At 31.1% G+C, this 21,621-nt stretch overlaps 2 protein-coding genes and 1 long non-coding RNA gene across 3 annotated transcripts; all 3 read right to left on the bottom strand.

Moving 5' to 3' along the window:
- Window positions 1-1,064: 1,064 nt before the first annotated feature.
- LOC133681167 (uncharacterized) lies at window positions 1,065-2,462 on the bottom strand. Its single transcript, XM_062104326.1, is given in 1 exon segment — window positions 1,065-2,462. A coding segment is annotated over 1 exon segment (699 nt). The 5' UTR covers window positions 2,246-2,462; the 3' UTR covers window positions 1,065-1,546.
- A 4,651-nt stretch (window positions 2,463-7,113) lies between these two features.
- On the bottom strand, window positions 7,114-7,989 carry LOC133686874 (uncharacterized). The gene is made up of 2 exons (XR_009840233.1): window positions 7,700-7,989; window positions 7,114-7,566 (listed from the first exon to the last, which is right to left on the bottom strand). It is a non-coding gene; the product is annotated as an uncharacterized LOC133686874 (long non-coding RNA).
- A 3,512-nt stretch (window positions 7,990-11,501) lies between these two features.
- Window positions 11,502-14,333, bottom strand: LOC133702206 (uncharacterized). Its single transcript, XM_062126480.1, has one exon. It carries the CDS (start codon window positions 14,050-14,052, stop codon window positions 11,860-11,862), a length of 2,193 nt encoding a protein of 730 aa, XP_061982464.1. The 5' UTR covers window positions 14,053-14,333; the 3' UTR covers window positions 11,502-11,859.
- Window positions 14,334-21,621: the final 7,288 nt, after the last annotated feature.

Here is a 21,621-nt window from a genome sequence, read left to right as displayed (position 1 = left end):
GGATAATTATCTAAAATAAGTGTCTATTTTTATATTGATGATCAATTTTGTGATCATTTGTTTTATCATATAATTAAATAAAAAAACATAAAAAAGTTATTAAACCCAATAAAGTCCATGACTCAGGTTGTTGATGGGAAGGTCGATCTAATCTATTATCGTCTCAATATTTTTTAAAAAAATTATCATCTTGAAGTTTTTTTAAAAAACTAAATCATGTTTTTATCTATCATCAAGGTTGCATTTGAACCTATGAAATCAATCGATGTAAGTCGAGTTAGTTATCACACGGTTTAATTAAAAACTTGAGTTAGGTAAAGAATTGAGTGGGGAGATTTTAAAATTAACCCACTTGATTAGGTTTAATAACATTATTTAAAAAATTTTCTCTCTTGATTTTTTTATATAATTTTTTAAAAAATTGATATTAATATACAGTGTAGCGTGTACCAATATAATAGTTTTGCTATGAAAAAGAAAGAAAGAAAGTGAACACATGACTTGTAAATTTAATATTTTATAATCTAGCCATCCCACCTCCAATATAGTAATTAAAAATTAAGAACATAATATATGCAAGTCTACATATAAAAATATAAAAATAGATGAGTTAAGATTAAAGGGTATTTTCAATATCATATCATATATATATATATAGTGTTCTCCATTTCTGGTTGTTACTAGTGTTCTTCTCACTGGTGCCCTCTCTGTTTCCTCTTCCGCTCTCTTCGACGCCGTGCTAAGCGTTCTAAAGAAATGGTATTCTCCTTTACTTTTTTCTTTCTCTTTTTGCTGCTATTGATTGCTCGTATGGAAATTGGAATTAAAGAAAGTGACTTTGGGTTGGTGGGACTGTGTTTTTTGGCACAATGAAGTGGCTTTTTCCCATAACACAATTTTTGTGGCGTGCTAAAAATTTGTTTCAGTTTGGGGCTTGCTTTCAACTCTTTAATGGAAGGCGATACTGACAAAGAAAATGAAAGTGAAGTAGTGGTCAGTCAGGTTCACCAAATTCAACATCTGATAGTGCTACAGATGGAGCAGAGTTGACAAGTAGCCAGGGAGATCAAAATCCAGACAATATACAGAAATGAAAGAGAGAATTTACAGGAATAGGTTTCTGTTCTCATAACTTTTTTGTAATTAGAACAAAAAAAATCAGCATAATCAATCTTAGTCTTGCAACTATATTCTGGGGAAGGGGGAGAGAGAGGTTGATTTCAAGAGGGTTAGTAGAGTGATTCAAAATAAGGAAAGATCATTTAGCCAGGAACAGTTCACGGACATCGAGTTTACAGTAGATGAGCTGACCATGGTTTGAACAGAAAGCCAGTAACTTCTTTTGAAGTTGTCTTGTTTTTGAACTGAAGAGCCTGCTGCATATGATACAAAACTGGACACTGCACTTCACAGTATGAGCTCATCTACTCTTATTTCTATGATCCTTGAGATGCTTGTGGATGATATTATGGCTCCTGACCTGTTGATTTACCAACTCCATGTTTATTTTCATGGCGCTCAATTACTGTTGCAAGTGCAGATATACCTACTCACCCATCCTCCCGAACAGGCTATGACTCTTAGCAGATTGAAACTGATGGAGTGGGGTTGAATTTGTGTCAAGAATGTTCAAAATCGCCACCATAACCAATGACGTTACGAACAAGGGTATTGGACCAAAAATCCACATCAACAAAATTGTGGCAAAGTAGATCGCTCTTAACCCAATAGACCAAAAAGTGCTTCCTCTTATAATTGCCTTCTGCACGTAACTCACTGGTATATCACTATTTGGCATGCTGATAAGGAAGTTGGCATGGACTAAGGACCTCGCACATTGAAGAAAAGAAGCAAAAGCCACTAGGAAACATATGAGCAGGAAGATATACTTGACAGTGATGACTGATGAACTTGTATCACCATATACGACACTGCTTATGAAGATGTTATGAGAAGAGCTACCTACCCATGCTCCGATTAGAGAGCTTAGAGCTAGAGAGGTCGATGCCAAGAAAGTTGATGCTGTTATGGTGCCAGTTATTACTGTTAATTATAAACCCCCGTCTTTTCCCTCTACCTGCAATACTCTCTCAACCCAAGCCTTTCTGTAATGATTTTCGTAGCCAATGCCTGTGGTCTCCGGAGATCTTAGACATCTGTGTAGAAGGTAGAGATGGTAGCCAGACATGATCATTAAACCTAGTGGCACCAGTACGAGGTCCAAGCACTCCTTTCTCCAAGCCATTCTCGAACACAACTAGGACTAGACACTTGAATCTTTCTGCAGGTTCAAGGTCTATTTTTGTTACAAAGTAGCCAAGCAATGAACTCTATGGTGGAGTTGTTTAACTACAGGCTTTCATATATTTTCTGTAAGAGATTGGTTGTTGATGATGACGGCTTATCGATCGACGACCATTCTCAAATTTATGCCCTCTCCATATGCTTTTTACAACTTGCAAGTAAAGGGCCACAGTCATTAATAATTTTATAGATCGGGGAGATGGCAATTATACACATAATCACACATATAAGTTAAAATGACTCCATCTGTGATCACAAATAACATGGCATTTAATTAATAAATTAGTGATTTGTTGAATAAAACGTATGATTATGAGATCAACAAAACTTTTCCAAATATTATGGCTGAAGAACAAAGCTGACTTACGTGGAAAAAACAAATTCCTCTCTCCTCCATTTTGAGGAGAGATTCTTAGGTTTTCTCTAACTACCATCATAGCATTGTTCTTTCTTTTTTCCATTTTTCTTTTAATAATCTTAGATTTAGATTTTGCGCCTTTAAACTTGAAGTTCTTATTTTGCAATAGATGTTTTTGTTTTGTAATATCCAATTTCTGTTACTCTCATGGGTTTTCTATGCAAAGGTTATTGTTTTTTATTACCTTGAAGGTTTGTTTCACAGAGAACGTGTTTAATGTAGGTTTTTTTGTATTTATCTAAATTAAAAGTACTTTGTAAATTAAGATTAGAATTTTAAGTTAGCTGATTTAAACTATAGATTTAGTCTTAAATTAACTCACGTTATTTTAAATTTGAATTACAGAGTTATACGAATATCAATATGATTAAATCTACTTTCAGACAAATCATAATTCAACCGAAGAAGTAACCAAATAATTAAAATAACTTGAATGTAAAGTAAACTCAATAAGTTAGAAAATGAATATTTATATTTATAGAGTAATTCATACTCTACTTATATCCACAAATTGAAACTCTTGGATAATGAAACAACTTCTCAGTATTTCTGGTTTATGGAATTGAAACTATAAACTTACTGATTACAAAAGAAATTACAAGCCTACTTAAATATCATCTACAAAGTTATCGCATATTGTTATATCTCCTATAGAATTACAGTTAGCAAGTTATCGGCTACTCGTTATCAACCTACAATTACATACCTACTTGATAAATAGGTTTTGAAAATCCTGTAAACTTGATTGAATTACAATATAGTTGTTTCTTTGTTGAGTTGTGTCCTCTTTTTATTGTCTTGCCTTCTTTTTTAAATAGAAAAGTTCAAGATAACTTCCATTAACTACTCATTCATTTTTTGCAATATAACTTCTGGTAACTACTCACTCAACCTATTTAAGGTAAATACCTACTCATATTTGAATTAATAGGCCTTTTGTTAGCTATATTTGATAGGTTTTGGTTTAACAAGCCTTTTATTTATAATGAATTTTTTTTGTTTGACTTGGTTGAATTTTTTATTTTAGTTCAGCTTGTTTCGGTAGGTTATTTTGGTTTTTAAAATCTAAAACCAAAACCAAACCAAACTAAATTTGCTTTAAATTTTCTAATTGAAATTATCCAATAAATTTCAAAAACCATTTAAATTGATTATTTTCGGATCAATATTTACAATTATTTTACATAATTAAATTAATTCACTCACATATAACTAAAACAACAATAATAAAAACAACACTAGAGTCGTGGCTTATTAAATGTTTTTCTTTCTAGAGTTTCGAGAGTCTCATGAGGTTTTTATTAGAGGTGGTAGCATTTTTCACTTCTGTTTCACTATTTTTCTTTCAATAATCTCATATTTAGCCTTTATGCCTCTAGTTATGACTTTTTTGTTTTATAATTTCTAGTTTATTTTGTTTTCTTACTCTCTTGGATCTTTTCTTTAGAGCTCGTTCTTTTTTTATTTTCTCATACTCTTACAGAGTTTTTGGCTGAGTTTCATTTCATGGGTTTGGATAGCTTAGAGGCGATTTAATTACTAATAATTTTTTTATATATATAATTCGGGGTGTTCAGACCAGCTTACACATACTATAACTAATATTTGGGTCCACTAAACATCTTGCAAACTCAATTAACATGTAAGGCACCGCGGAGATGACAGACATGCACAAAAAGGATTGAACCCAGGTGTAGAGAAAGGAAACAAGAAAATTTCTTACCTTTCACACAATTTACATTTCTTAAATATATTATAATTGTGAAAGTCATATGAGATACCAAATAATTGGCTATTATATATTTTTTTAAAAAAAAAAACTAACTAGAATATATTGAGTTTGCCTTGAATGATTTTTCTAGCATTACAACCTTTACCATAATGATATTATCTATAGATCAAATTATTTTGTGATTGGATTTCACTTAGTGTCTATGATTTCACTGTATGTGTTCGAGATAGAATTGTTTTTTTATTATAAATAATGCTAATGAGATAACAAATCTTATATTTCACTAATATTTCATATGTATTTTCTCTATTTATTCTTTTTTGATCGAGGAGGTCTAGGAATATGTGTTACTTACCAATCTAAGGCCGACCCAATCATCACCACTCTATAGGAACTAGGGATTTGGGTTTGTTGAAAAATATCTATTTTGGCTAATAAATAAATTTTTTTTACCGATTTATTTTGGATTTGGCCTTGGATTTCCTTTCGAATAATTTTTTACCAACCCATTTTATAAAAATTTAAATAGTTATAATTTTTTTACTTATAAAAATTATTTTTTATCAACCCATTTTATATTTATCTAACCCATGAATGAAGATTTTGACTGCATATGTATTGGATTTTATAAATTATTTATGAAATTCATTGAGATTTGGCCTATATTAAAAAGATTTTTTTTTAACTTACATTCAAAAACCTCTTTAAAAAAACTTCTTTCTCTTCTTTAACAGTGTAAAAAATAAATATTTTATTATTTATTTATGGTGTTTGACTTTAAATATCATTTTTTTATTTAATAATTTAAATTTTTAGATTAGAATTATTCGACTTTTAATTTTTAACTTCAATCATGGTTTGTCAATCATATTTTTTTCTGAACGGTTGCAAACCTAAGCAAATTTTTTGAATTAATTAAAACTATGGCCATAGTTGCTCTTAGGAAGAGATCCCCATCCACTTGCATCTTCTTTTCAGAAAACTTCGGCCTTCTAGTCTGTAATTCCTTCTGAATCTGATTCTCGAAGATCACAAAATTAGTGATGGCCGGTGTGCTTCCAAGAATCGCATCACTTAGAACAAGGTCTCCCTTTAAGTTGTTTTGGTGATGTCATTAGATGGTTTCCAACGAGCTTTATTTGTTCGTCATGCATATTAATTAACTAGTCATATAACTCTTCTATCTGCACAACAAATGTCAAAAAAGTATTTTCGAGCAAATTAACGACTCCTTCTTAGCTAGCTTTTTAGCTTGTTTATGTGTCTTGCACCTATCTTTGTGTTCTTGGCCTTCTTTAGAGTGATGAACTTCTTTTTCATCTCTGCCCATGATTGTATGGAGTTTGATGGTAGGTTTGAATACTAGTGAAAATCTATTTTAGTCGATGAAGACCCACAAAAAGCCATAGCCTCATAGTTTTGGTTCTTGGGCAGCATCCCCATACTGGCCTAGAAATTAACTTAGCAATGTGCTCTCTGGCTAGTACTCTTATTGTCTTCTCTTGAAAACTACTTAAAGTCATTAATCTTGACCCCTCTGGGAATCAGACGATGGAATCTATCCAATTAGGGTAGAGCTTTTTGTATATTAGGTTAGGAGCATCATTGATATTAAATGATTCCCATTGCTTGAAGATGTTGGACTAGGTCAACCCTAGCAATCAAGGTTTTAGCGGGTAGGTTGGGGATTCTATTATGAGCATGTGGATATTGTTATTGAGGCTAGAAATACTAATTATTATATAGTCGTTAAGGTGGAAGAAGTTGCAGGTACTATTTCATAATTTCACGGGTGCAGCCTACTGATAAGGTTAAACATAGATTAGATAAGCATAGATCCAGGTAAGGGGTTGCCCACCATGCTGACGACCATATACACGAGGTTGAGCCGGTTTAGGACATGGTGAAGTTATCTCAAGCGCAGCTATGTGGTCTGAGTTCACAAGGGTATAACATAGAGACTAGAGGAGGCAGAGCAATTGGTACTGATTGTTGAGCAGTCTGAGCTTGCTTGATTTTAGCCAAGCGATCAAACATATACTACATCGTCTTGTTAAAGGTAAGTGAGTGATATTTGGCCAATGAGGGTGTGCTAGAACAAATTCAGTAAATGTCCAGAGTAATTTGGCCAATTTGGGCATGATCAGAAACTAGGAGCTCCCAATGACCTAGCTAGACATGTATATGTTGCTAATTAAGATAATTGGTCTAGAGAAAGGTACGTAAGGTAGATGTTCTTTACCTTAATTTCACTTTCTTCCTTTTGAGTATGAACATCTAAAACTGTAGGGTTGTTTGCTACTCAAGGAAAAGGTACTGGTATTCTCACAATTCCTAGTAGTTTGCATCCCTTGCTAGTAAATCATCTTCTTAGGATTCTTATATATTAGACTCCATAACAGTGTTCCATCGGGCATGTCAGGTTATTCATTGCCAATATAAATACCTCTCTTCCTTGGAGGAGCTTAAAAACCTTTATTGTTCTTACAACTCATTCCGTAATGAGGCAACAACTACTTCGCAATCAAGGCAAGATTATGAATTATCCAAGAAAATTTGAGACATTAAGTCAACATAAGCAAGGATAAGAGAAGCAATCCTGAAAACAATGATCGTCATATACACAATATATAGACTAGATTTAACCACAAAAGTGAAATTAAGTTGTAAACTCAAGAGTGAGTTTATATTAGTCGTATAAATCATAAGGGTTAACATAAGCTTAAAACTATGAATAATTGCTATGAAGACTGCAAGCTTGGGCCTCTCGTTGTCTCAAATGTTCTACCCTGCCCGTATATAACGAGGACAATGGAGGAGAAAGAGGAAATTATATTTTTTTCTAGACATAATAATTCCAGATTCAAGAAATAGAACCACTGATCATTCATGTCTCATAGTATGGCAATAAAAAAAAGGGGGGAATGTAAGAAAGGCTGGACAAAGATTCCTTTCAATATTTGCAAGAAAAAAGAAGAAGAAAAGGACAATGAGAAGCTGTTTGAGCACTACTAATAAAGCATCCCATTGTAGATCCCCTCTGAGGCAAAGGCAGACACAAGCAGCTCAGTCTGTACGACTTTCTTGTTTTGCACTATCAATCCGTGCCACTCTACACAGAAAACAACAAAGTAAGCCAAAGAGATAAGAGAAAATCTTTGGCTGGAAAGGCTGGAATCTCTGGTAAAGAAAACGCAGCCCACTAAAAAATCGATTGCCTTGGAACTTGATCCGTACATACACACCTCTGGCTTGCAGAGACCGGTTTTTTTGGAATCCAGCAAGACATCATTGAATTAGCAATCCTTGCTTTGAGAAGGAGACATTTTGCTTATACAAAATGATAATTTTGGATTCAGACATGAACGTCCTAATTAAAGTAGAGGGTTTGGATTTAATTATGTATCCAAACAAATGCTTGATGAATTTGACATGGAAGATCGACATGGATTAGTGGTACAGCGTGCATTTTCCCCCTTGGATAAGACTTTAGTATCTTTGGGACAAAGGGATCCAAAAGAGTCTTCAAGGGGAAGCAAAGGAAATTCAGGCACTTGAGTTGACATATATACAAGAAACCCACTCTACAAAGATATAAAAAAGCTAGTAAACCTAAAATCTAATGGACGCTTGACGATGCATTTTAAAAATATAGAGATTATAACATAATATAGTGATATAATGAATCAATTTAGACCAACATGTGACTAGATTCATGAGACTTTGATAATCTTATAAAATGCTAAAAGAAAATTTTTTTTTCTATTAATTATTGGAATTCAATCATCATTTCTCTAAACCTAAGATCGATTTTTTTATGGTTGGAATTGGTATCAACATAAATTTCTCTCTTTATTATCAGAATATGACCATCCTTTCTTTCTCTATTCTCTAACACCAAGATCGATCTTTTTCATGATTGGAATTGGTGTTAACAAGAATTTTATTTCTCTATTATTGGAATCCAATCATTCTCTCTCTTCTTTCTCTAACAAAACATTAAAAATAAAAGTAATGAAGTTTTGTATTAAAATTGAATTTTAAAAATGTTAACGAACTGAAAAGGTATCATTGGAAAAGTAGAAGGATGAAAATGAATTATTTTGCACAAACTTTGAAGCAACCACGCATTTTATCAGTTTTTTTCACTTTGATCCCTTGTCTTTCTATTTTGTCATTCCTTAACAATTGAACTTAAACAGGCATTAAATTTTGTTTTAGTATAGTGAAATTAAAAAAGAAAATAACTTTCATTGCACAACAAGTCGATAGTGCACCACCTAATTAAATATTTTATTAAAAATAAGGACTTGTACTGATATATTTTTCAGAGAGATTGATCAGATTTTCATCCTTGATTTGATCTAATGAGCGTGAGCCAATAAGAAGAACCAACTATACTTGTCAATTTATCAGCCCAATACAATCTAAAGCAGAGCTGCAGGAACAATATTTATGATTGTAAAGAACTGGAGATGCAGAGCATAACATTTTAGATTGCAAACACTTATGCTCCAATATCCTCGCTTGAATTAGTTCTTTTCATGAATAAAATGTTCAAGGTCTTCAAGACATACAAAATTGTGTTAAATAATGTAACATTTCCATCCAAACATTCGACTAGGAGAATTCACAAACATATGTTGGGCTATTAAATTAAATTAAATTTTTTTTAAAAAAAAAAAAAAACCCTCAAGGGGAAGGGAAGTTATTGTAGCTCCAGGGACAAATCACTATTTATTGGAAACTGATTTGATGAAATTTTTCATGTCTAAAAAAAATTAACTAAGGTGATATTTTCGCCATAAAACAATTATTTTTAACCATTTATACATAGTTAGGTTAGTAACTTTTTTCACAATAAGATTATTGATTTGCCACTACAATAAAAAAAATTATAATGCCTTTTCAATAAGGGGTGTTATAGTATTTGAATTTTTTTCAAAATAATAAAATTATTTTGTTGTTTTTAAAGACAAAATTAATATAACTCTTTTAAAATAACTTTATATAGATAAAATATACAGGGCTATCCAGCTACCAAACATTATTTTTTATTAAGAACTTATTATTTTTTTGATAATAAAATGGTGCATACACCAAACACACCTCTCAAGAACCTTTTGTTTTTATCTTTCCCCTTTCGGAATTCAGCGTCAAAGCAGCATAACATTTGACTTTGTCACCCACAATTGGTGATTTAGGTTGGCAAAGCAGTATAATTTATGGTCGATGTTTACGAAAAAGAAAGAAGAAGAAACAATTATTAGCAAAAAGAACAATAGAAAATTATAACCAATCATTAAGATGTGTAGTTAATCAGTGTGGCAGACATTATTATTATTATTATTATTATTTTCTTTTTATTAGGTGTTATTACAGGTCACGAAAATGTGTAGATTTATACCATGATTCAAGTGTAATAAGAGACAACACGTCCCAATTATTTCACGTCCATGGGATCAAGACAAGAAAACGCTAAATGCAAATTGATCGGTTTCCAATTATTTTTTTTAATTTAACATCGGTGTTCGGGTCAGCTTGCGCGCACCTCGACTAATCTCACGAGCCCTGAAATTAACGACCATATAAGCCTCCAATGGTCATAATATGAACAACCACAGGGCTCGAACCTGAGATCACAGAGGAAGCAAACCTCTTGATCCCAAGTTCTTACCACTGGGTCACCACCTAGATGATTAGTTTTCCAATTATTACATTGTCGAGATGGTGCTCCAATGTCTAATATTTCCCACTTTGATGCTTTTAGTTGCATGCATGCCGCTATCTCCAAAGAAAACTGTTAACAATAAAAACCAACAAATTTCAAATTAAAAATGTGTTTGATATTGTGATACTTTTTTGTAATTGTAATATAAAAAAAATAAGTTTAGAAAAATCATTTTTAATTATGATTATTTGATTAAAATATGTGTTTGGTTAAATTATAATATTGTTCAATAAAAAATATATCCAATATGTTTGGTTAACATAATGATATGTTTGGTTAACATAATGATTGAAATTGATGCTGATAATAAAATTATCTAAAATATATGTATTGATTTTTTTGTTTTGCAATTATATTAATGTGCATTTTATTATTAATACATTGTAAAAACAATCATAGGAATTACAACACCAATTTTATTATCCTATTAAACTTACTGCAATGCCATTACAAACATAATTCATATAGAAAGGCCTCTAGTTTTCATAGGGTTGTGAACATGAAACCATATCAATTAAAAAAAATCTCATAAATAAAATCGAGATGGAGATTAAATTATATAAATAATTAATGAGAATTAAAACATATAGATATATATACACACACACACACACAAAAACTTGAGTCTGGGTAACAAATTCAACAATAATAAAATACAACTCAATGAAAAGCAAAAGAGAAGTGTAGTGAAAACATGTGGAAAGTTCAAAACTCATTTATTGGTGGGCTCAGGAATAAAAATTGTGTTTTATTTTGTAACCAAACGGGATACAATCATGGTTAAGTAAAAAAAACAAGGGAAAACGTATAGCCAAACAGGCTTAATTTATTTATATTGTATTTTTTAAAAAAATATGTTTTGAAAAAAAAAATTAATTAATTTTTTTAATGATTTTAGATCATTTAATATATTAATAGTAAAAATAATTTTAAAAAAAATATTATTTTAATAGATTTATAAATAAAAAAACCTTTAAAACACTAACATCGACCCAAATCACAAACACTATCTATAATCATCAAACCACGCTATCTTCAAGATCCGAGCTTGAATTGTTCTTTAACATTACTAACCAAACATCACTTACAAGATGTGTTTGTTTCTGCAGTAAACATTTTATTTTATAAAATTTTAAAAAATTCTTGTTAAAATTAATTTTTTAAAGTGTTTTTACATCGTATTAATATATCAATATCATAAATAATATTTAAAAAATAAAAAATTATTATTTTAATATATTTTCAAATAAAAAAAAAACAATTTAATTCAAAAAAACATTTCCAAAAGCCTCCCAGCATCATGATAACAACATGCATTAATAATTCAATATCAAATCATTGCTCAACTGCCTGTTTCATCAGTCCCAGAATCTCACAAATCAAACGGGCCAAAAGAGACCCCTAGTGGACCATACAGTAGTAACATGCACTCTACTCCACTCCACTATTATTTCCACCATGTCGTAACAAACACATGATGCTGCCTTATCTTATAGGACAAAAAAGAAACAAAAGAGGTTTGCTTCAAATAATGGGAAAGCAAGATTTACAGGAACGCATGGCAGTAAAAAAGAGTAAAAGCACCGCTACCAATACTACAAAAACTACCCTTACCGCACTCTTTTTTAACTTTTAAGCAGGAGCCCTTTAATTTTATTACCATCGACATGGCCTTTAAAACCCAACACCAGCCGCGCCGACCCCAAGCGTAGCCGCTGCTCCATGAGGCTCGAGCTTCCTATTCATCCAGAAACAAGCCTCCGGGGCAAGCTTAGAAGCTGACCTCATTGGTTCAGACTTGCAGCGCGTCAGAACAAATGGATCGTATGCCCTGGCTCCCACCAGCTTCTGCTCTATCATTGTGGACATGGACTCTGTCCCGGCTCCATGAGCCGGCGGCTTACCCGGATATGAACAAGAAGACCTAGCTGGCTGCTGCAAGTTGTTGTTGTTGTTGATGATGCCGTTACTATTATGCACCTGCGCAGGATTACTGTCGATGCTGGCTCTTTTCTTGGGCTCATCTTTACCGTCCGCTTTATTGACTGGCCTTGAATGCTCTGGTAACCATCTGATGAAGTCCGTAGTGCAAACCCAAGTTTCTTTGGATACCTCCATTGACAGCTTGGGCTCACACATCATTAACAGCAGGCAATCTGGTAACAGTGGTTGACTACTATCTCTTTCCTTTGACTTGACACCCGTACCCGTTTGACCAGCTTCCTGGGTTTTCGGGTCTTCGGCTTCGGATCTTTCATGGGTCACTGTCTGTTCTTCCTCCTCTTGCTCGGTCTCTTTCTCTTCCTTTGACTCTTGTACTTGTGATTCAGCAACAGAGCGTGGCTCTGGTTCTTGGTCCTGCAAGTCTTTGACAGCAACCTCTAAGCTTTCTTGTTCGAACTGTGCAGACACTGAATTCTCCTCAATGTCATCACTGAAGTCCACTACATGTTCTTGTTCTGCTTTGAGTGTTCTGTCTTCTTGATTATCCTCATTTTCTTGAACCATCTTGTTTTCATTTTCGTGATTCATCAAGGCCTCTGGATCTGCAATTTCTTGATCTTGTGAAGACTGATCACTGCATAGACCAACAGTTTCTTGTGCTGTGGCTGTTGGCTGCAAGTTCACGACCTCATGAATTTCTGGTTCCTCTTCTTGCTTCACCAGATTCCATTCTTGTAGAACCCCATCAATGTTCTCAACTGTGCTTCTGACTTGTTGGCTATCTGCTCCACCTTCGCCTTCCAAAAGAGCCAAACCTACACCAGTTTCTTGAATATGCTGCTCTTCAACAGTTTCGAAAGAGACCAGATTTTCAGCCACAAACAAATCCTCCTTGTGCTCCCTAATACTTTCTTGCACAACTTTTATTTGCTCTTCCTCTTCATGACCTGGCCCAACTTCTCTTTTATCTTCTACATTGACGCGCTTTTCTTCTTCTACTCCCAAATTTCTATCCTTTTCATTATCTTCTTGCTCATCTTCTTCAACTTGCGGAGCAGGTGCTTCCCAAAACTTATTAGCTAGAGCAGCCATTTTAACAGGATCAGATCTACACCTCATCAACAACAAAGCATTCTTTGGTGGTATACAAATATTTACCCTTGCTTCTTCCTCTTCTTGCAAATCCTCATTTCCTCCAAATTTCTCATCTTTAAATTGAATCTCTTCATAGACATGTCTCCTATAGCTCCTCCTCCTCTCATCTCTTTCCTCTTCGACTTCTTCTTCTCCAACCACCAACTCTATCTCCCTCCCTTTCCCTTCTTCCTCTTGCACTGCCACCAACCACCTAGCAAACACCGCCCCACAAGAGCTACTGCCATTGTTATTAGATCCTGCTGCCGCTGCCTTCTCTTCTTTCTCTTTTTCACTTGCCGTGCATGAAGACCGGCAAGGTAAAAAGCAATTAAACTCAGCTCCAAAAGTCCTTAAAGCTTCACATATAGTCACAGGCAAATGCACCCATCTTGGATTCCTGGATGACAAATCCTCTTGTTGCTGCTGCTGATTCAAGAACTGATTGTTAATCAAATCTTGATGATTATTGCTCCCTTCAAAAGCATTGCTGTTTTGGTCTACTCTTCTAAAACTTATCTCCCCTCTCTTCTCTGATCTTGTTCTCAGTTTATTGCCTTGTTTCTTGGTCTTTACTCTCACTTGACCAATGCAAGTAACCTTTGGAGAAGAGGGTTCAGGATTTTCAAAAGCACAGCCACGTTTCTTGCCATTAGTAGGGAACATTGGTGAAGCATGGCCACCTTTCATGCTGCCATTGCTTCTAAGCCTTCTAATTGTGTTGTTGTTACCAGTGCTACTGTTATTGTTGCTGTTGCTTCGATGGAGTCTGTCTACAAATGTATCCATGTATTTTTCTTTCTTTCTTGTTGGTTTAGTGATCGATCATGAAGGAGAGTAGGGTAATAATGTAAGATTTTAAAGAGCGAGGGAGATATTTTTATTGATTGGTTTAGTGAATGGAAGTAAAGGGAACTCTGATGGGAAATAATGGTGTTCTTTCTTTGGTTTGGTTGTATGATGTGTGGTTTGCACAGAGCTCGTACAGATAGATGCAGGTGGATTGATGAAGCGAGAGTGACAGGAAAGAGAGAGGGAGGGGGCAATAGAGGATTTATCAATTCAATGGAAAATTTTAAACAATAAAGTGCTCCTTGTCTCTAGCAATAGTAAATTGCTAGATACTTAAACTTTGCCTTTAGATTTTTTTACAAAAATAAAAAAATTGTATATAATGATTTTTTTACATGTTTTAATAGTTAAAAAAATATAATTAAAAATTTTTATGTATATATATAATCAAATAAATCAAAAATAAAGTGTGTTAATAAATAGAAAAACATAAATAATAACTAAAAAATAAAAAATAGATGTAGATCAAGATATTTAATCTTGTAAGCCGAGATATTTATTCAGTTATATTTGTTAAATTTATTTATTGAAATAATTTTTTTATTCAAGTAAACGATAATAGAAATAGAGATACAAATTAAATTGATTGAATAAAATAAAAGAGGAAAAAAAATATTATACAAGGTTGTATATATTAGAAATATTATCTGAAAATAATTTTTTTATTTTTAAAAATAAAGTTCATCTATACAAAAGATAAAAAAAAAATTATAGATAAATTATAAAAACTCTTCAAAATTTAAATGCATAACAAAAAAAAATCATCATCATTTAAAATAGGTTCTCTAAACAAAATGAAATAAAAAATGAGTATTAATCTAAATATAAAAAAAATAGAGAAAAAAACCTTATAAAACAAGGAATTAATTTGAAATAAAAGTTAGAAAAAAAAAAAAAGAAAAGGTTAGATTAGGTGTTGTTGGACTTGACAAGCCAACCTAGCTTATTTTATTAGGACTTGCGCATAGGCCCTTATATATTCTGCTCCAAATGTTTTTGGGAAAAAAAAATCACATGACGTGTCATCTGATTTTCTCAGATTTCAACCACTATGATGGCCAGAAGATCGAAACTTATGTTTTTTTAACCCAAACACCTATTTTCAACCCATTTTTAACCCAAAATAACTTAGTAACTGTGATAAATCTATTTATAGCCTCAAAAGAACCAAAAACCATCTCAAAAATTGAAATCAACCTAAAATCAAATATCAAACCGAGCTCAAATATGTTTTTTTCACAAACTTTAAAAGTAAAAAAAAAAACACTTAATATAAACTCCCCTTATCAAATAGAACCATTTGACACAAACATTGACTATTTTGAGCCTAAATCGGCGTCAACAATATTTTTCTCTCTCTGTTGCCAGAATTTGGCGACTTCTCTCACTCCTCTATCAATCAGAGACTAAAAAATAACAAAAATAAAATTTTTTATCAAAATTGAATTTGAAAAAAATTGAGGCATCAAAGGCATGTAATTTGTGTTATTTTTAAAGTTAAAGGACCAAAGTGTATATTTTTTTTAAACTCCTAACATGCCACCCATGTTTGACGACTTTTTCATTTCCATCCCTATTCTTCCAATTCTACCGTTGACTAAGAAATTAGAAGTAATTTGCCTTAAATTAGGATCAAATTTTCTAAAATAAAACTTTGAGAACTAAGATAAATTGTCAAGAAATGAACAGTGTCATCTATGATATTTTTATAAAGAGGTGAATAATGTCGACTGCATAATATTCACCTCATACGTTTTAGTTTTTAAGTTAATGCAATTGACTAGTATTGATGTGTGTAAGATGTATATAGGGCTAGGGATATTAGGGTTCCTTTTTGATAACTTATTGTGGTAATTTTACCCTTACTGGTTACGTTTCTAAGTTGATGTTTTTAGTTTTTTTTTTTAAGCTAACTAGAAATGGAGTTATACTCTATTTTTCAAAAAACAATTATTAAATAAAGTTTGTATTCAAATACAATATTATTAAAAATTGAAAAAAATATGTGTTTTTTTATTGTTTCATGGTAAAACTTTAGGTTGAAAAAACATTTAAAAGATGTTTTTTAAATTTTTCATCCATCTAAAAAAAACATGTTTCTCCTTTTTTTTTATAAGTTTAATGAATTTCTTAGGGAAAAAATGCTGAAAGACTTTTTCAAAAACAATATTTTTATAAATTGGAGAAAGTTAAAGTGTTTCTTTATTTCTTTATGATGAAGCTTTAGGTTAAAAATTTATTTATAAGATGTTTTCCAAATTTTTTACCCATTAAAAAACAAGTTTCTTTTTTTTTTTTTAGTTTAATGAATTTTTCAAGCAAAAATGCCATTAGACTTTTCAAGAACTTATAAATATATCCTACCTATATATTCTTATTTCTTTCATTTTTGTTCCTTTACTTCTATTCTCTTTGCATCATTTTTATTCCTTACTAATCATTTCTCCTAGTTATGGACAGAAAAGTTCTAGATATTTCTTAAAAGGAAAGTTATGGAAAAGAATTTTCATTAAACTCTTCCTTGTATAAGATAAAGGGTCTTCATTAAACTCTCCCTTGTATAAGATAACCAGGAGTCTAAGATTGACAATATTGAATTCATGAAAATAAATAGTTGTTCATGTCTAGGGCTATCATAAAACTCCATAAAAAGTTTCCTTTTTATCTTGAAAACTTACTTCTTACTTGGTATTCCTTTAATACCTTGTAAATATGATGTAATAGAGAAAAAAAAAGAGACATAGAGCATAGTCCTACCCTTAGGCAAGATCATTATTATCTTTAGATAGGCCTTCGATGGTTTTGTAGACATGAAACATATTAAATATCTACATATGTAGTAAACAATAAAAATCATATGTTTTGTCTTCAAAGGAAAAAAAATATATTCTTTATTCTCTCTCTTTAACAAGATACTATATTAAAGAGTACATACTAATAGATCTTTAAATTGACCTATACAAATTTATTTAGAGGCACAAAGCTCTTTACTTTCTAGGTATGAGCCTTTTATTGAGTCCAAATCATATCGGTTGATGGTTTGCATTTCATACCTAAATGTGAAGATATTATTTAATTCTGACTAGAAAAGAGATAAGACTGTCATTGATTCCTTATTTGGCTTAGTAGGGACTTTAGATGGTTAGATTGTATCAAAGATCCTTTAGCATTTTCATTTGTTACTGAAGTGTTTTTTTTTTAAAGCCAGATAATGTAATTTATAGTGGCAACACTAAGCCATATTAGGATGGACTTTTTCCATATGTTTAGGTTCACATGATCGTCTTGAAGTGGAAGTATCTCATTCTCAACATCTAATGTGAATAAATTCTTCTTTTTATAGAATTTCTTCTTGGCATGGACTAAGACTTTCTCCTGCCATGCCTTTTAGAGCATTGCTAATTATTGACCAATGTATAATGGATACATAATCTACATAGTCTTAAAAAGTGAATATAAAAGTTATGCATATCTTGAAGATACCATTTATGAGTTTAAGGGGGATAAATGAGCCTTGGTTTTTATTTTCTTGAAATCTTTAGTTTTTTTTACAAAGAAGATTTGGGGATTTATTGAAGAAGATGAGAAAATGAGTATTAATTGAAGAATTAATTAATTAATTACATCTTAATGTTATAGTTCTTTTAATCTTAAATGTCGAGTTTAAAGCAAGAAAATGTTTAATTTTGAAATTTATTAATGGATTGGTATGTTGTATAGTGAAATATAGTTGACATTTTACAAGAATAATGCTTAATTTTTCACATCATTCATTTATCTTAATAAAGGAATATGAAAGGGATTGTTATACAAAAAAAAAATATATGTTTATATGTCATGTGAATAAGAAGAATAGTTTTTCATTGTTAATTTGTAAACAAATCAGCGAAGAAAGCTTAAATAGACCATTGACTAAGTAAGAAAAAATAAAATTAATCATTGACTAAGATATCAGAATTCACACTAGTGGTCAATAGTCAAGTTTTATACAGAACATGATTAAGTAGTAGATATTAAAGATTGTATATATATATATATATATATATATATATATATATATATATATATATATATGCTAGAAGAATGCATATGAATAAAAAAAAGTATAAATTATACTAGGATTGATATTATATAATCTTTATATGTCATAAACTATTTGTATAGGATTAAAACTTTATATCTATATGAAATTTTATCTTTATAATATTATAAATATGGTGTAGCACCCTGAACTTTTTAATTCAGTTTCTATTTTTATGATAATCATGTTCGTGCAAATAAGATATTGTTCTATATTCCTAGCCCTCCTCACACGGAGTCACTCCCATTTATCACATATAATACAAATTTTATATTGCATTAGTATCCACCATATAAGAAACTTTATTTCATCAAAGTAGGAAATTATGTGTTTTTAATGAAATTTCAGCAAAATTTTTCCTATACAAAAACTATATAAAAAATTTCATCTTATACAGGACCATTTGGGAACGCGATCCAACCCGCGTTCCCAAAAATTTTAAAAAAAACTTTTTCGCTTAAAATTAATATTTTTCAGTGTTTTTAGATCATTTTGATGCGTTAATATCAAAAATAATTTTAAAAAAATGAAAAACATTGTTTGGATGTAATTCTGAATGAAAAACACTTTAAAAAACAACCACAATTACACTCCCAAACACACACTAAGAATACCTACAAATACCAATAATAACCTTAGCAGAATAGCTTACGCAATCTATATTCACAGGTAGGCTCATGCATACCACTCAAAACAAAATCCTTAACTATTCCATCAAAAAATAACTCCACACACACACACACACACACACACACATATAATGAAATTCACCATACTCATCTATACAACTATCAACATCCAAGAATCAATAAGAAACATCACTCTTTTTTTGTTTATAAATTCTTATAGTGTTCTAGTTTCAATACTAGTCATAAGTCGAGATATATTATATTAAACTGCTATAAACTTCATAACTCTATAATAGTTACATAAAATGATTTGAAGAATTGTCACCAGGTTGAAATAAATGGGTTGGATGCACCTGTGACATATAATAAAGTAAATTATAAATTAATGATATGTATATTTATTATCACTAGTATCTTTATCAAACTTTAGAAATAACCATATCATTACAATATATTTTCCGTATATAAACTTATACTAGTGTCATAATTCATCTCAAATTTTTCCTTAGCACTATATATATATCTCATATCATACCACCATAGTATGCATCTTTCTTAGTTTAGTACACTTCTGATTAGCCTTTAAAACATCATCCCATTGTACTAGTCTTGTTGATATTTGTACAAATAAGAACCTGTTAGTAGCCGACCATAAAATATAATTTTCCATAATTCTAGTAACATTATTTACTATCATATTTGCTTTACGATTCAACACATTCATCACCACACTTTGCCTCTCGAGAGTAGTAGTCAAAATAATTTCATAATCCTTTTATCAAATCAATCAACCTTTAACAACGTATATCCAACCCTTTTGTACATTGTAATATTAAACTATTTGATCAACAAAAAATTATACAAGGCTCTATATAATCAATATTTCTAGGGATCCAAAACGACACAATAGTGACTAATACTATATCATGATCTGGATGTTCGTTTCATACTTTCATTAGATAGTTAGATACTTGAGCAAATACTCATTCGTATTTATCAACATGCTTTTATTCTTATTCACTACAATACCTTTTTCTTAATAATAATTTATTCCTTTATTCTCGACTGATATTATGTAATCTTGATCTAATTCTTTTGGTAAGATAATTCATAAATATAAGGAAGGGGTATTTGTTTTTTCACAATTATGCAATTTAACTATCAGTAGCCAATACAAAGCCAATAAATCTCATCCTACTTTATCATAAAAAGATTGTTATGTAATTCTTTCCACAAGAATTTACACTGTCATTGTCTTATAATTTGATCAATATCAATTTTATACTATTAATTAAATTTTAAATTCATTAATCCAATTTAAAGTTCACATATCATGTTTGAATTTATTTATGAATTCATTAAACAAACAATACCCACAACTTGGATTTAAAAATTAGATGTATTTGTCGATCTAGACCCATCAACCTTACTTTATACTACATGTTGACCGAGTGTTCATTATTCCATTTCAATATATAATTCACATATTAGTTTGGTTGTGCATTCATAACTCCTTTTCAATTCTCATAGCCCATACTAGGCACATCATCAAAACTCGTTAATTTATATGAATACTCGAACTAATACCTTAATTTAGTTCACATTCATAAATCTTAATTCACCATCCCTAACTTATACATTAGGACAACTATATTCAATGACCCATTTTCAATCATTATATCACGCACTCTACTTCATCCACAAGCTTATTATTTCATCTTAATAATCACAACCGATGATTAACATTAATCATGTACTTTTTAATTTATTTTGACAATACAAACACAAACCTTATCTCTATTACTATCATTTATTATTCATTTTAATATGCATAACTTATTCCTTGAGTCATACTTTAGCCCTCATGATTTTAGACAACTTATTTTCAACCCATAGTCCCTATTATTTTGGTTGACTAGTTTTCAAATTATAGTCCCCACCATTGCAACTAACTAGTTTTTTTATAATATAACCCATGTCCGGTCGATATCTATTGTTATATCATAGACCTAGTTAACACGACCAACTTATTCTTTTTTATATTAATCTCTGTTGATGTGATCAACTTAAATCTTTTTCATGTTAGCCCCGCTCGGGCGGTTAGCTTAATCTTTTTCATGTGATGCATAACATACTTTATTTACTTATTGTTTTCTCATTTAAGTATTGTACCTCGTTCACTCATCATATTATTATATGTGTATCTCACATCAGATTCACACTCCTATACATTAATTAAGTACCTACTTATTTTATGGTAGTGATTCTCGTTCGCTTTTTTTTTTTTTCACATTAGCTCTTTTATCATCAAGATCCCATTCATTCTTTTTTATCACTTTCATATTCTTTTCTTCTTTCTTCCATTGGTTTCACATTTAATATATTTCCTTGGTATCTCATTTCAATGACATGCGTTGAATCCATTTTCAATTAGTTAAATAAAAAAACTTATTTAAATGAAAAGAAGGAAGGTGACAAATACCTACCTAGTGCTCTTGTAAAGTACGCTTTTGACAAGTCAGGTCCCACTATGAGCATTCCTTTTAGCATTTCAATGATAACAAATCAACATTTTCATTTGGTCAAACACCCATATCCATTCATTTAGAATCAATTTAACTCAAGTACTTAAATAGATAATTTCCTTTCATATTCAGATAAACTTAGTTCATTTCAAACATTTAAACACACACAAGATCAAATCATAATTACTGATATTTATGGTTGTTCTAGCAACCTACATTCATGTACTTTTAAGCTGTCATAATATCCCTAATTTCTTACACATTAGGGTTG

The sequence above is a fragment of the Populus nigra genome, chromosome 1 (genome assembly GCF_951802175.1).
Source record: "Populus nigra chromosome 1, ddPopNigr1.1, whole genome shotgun sequence".
Classification (NCBI taxonomy): domain Eukaryota; kingdom Viridiplantae; phylum Streptophyta; class Magnoliopsida; order Malpighiales; family Salicaceae; genus Populus; species Populus nigra.
Note: the sequence above shows the minus strand (reverse complement) of the source record. Positions and strands in the feature narration are given on the sequence as shown.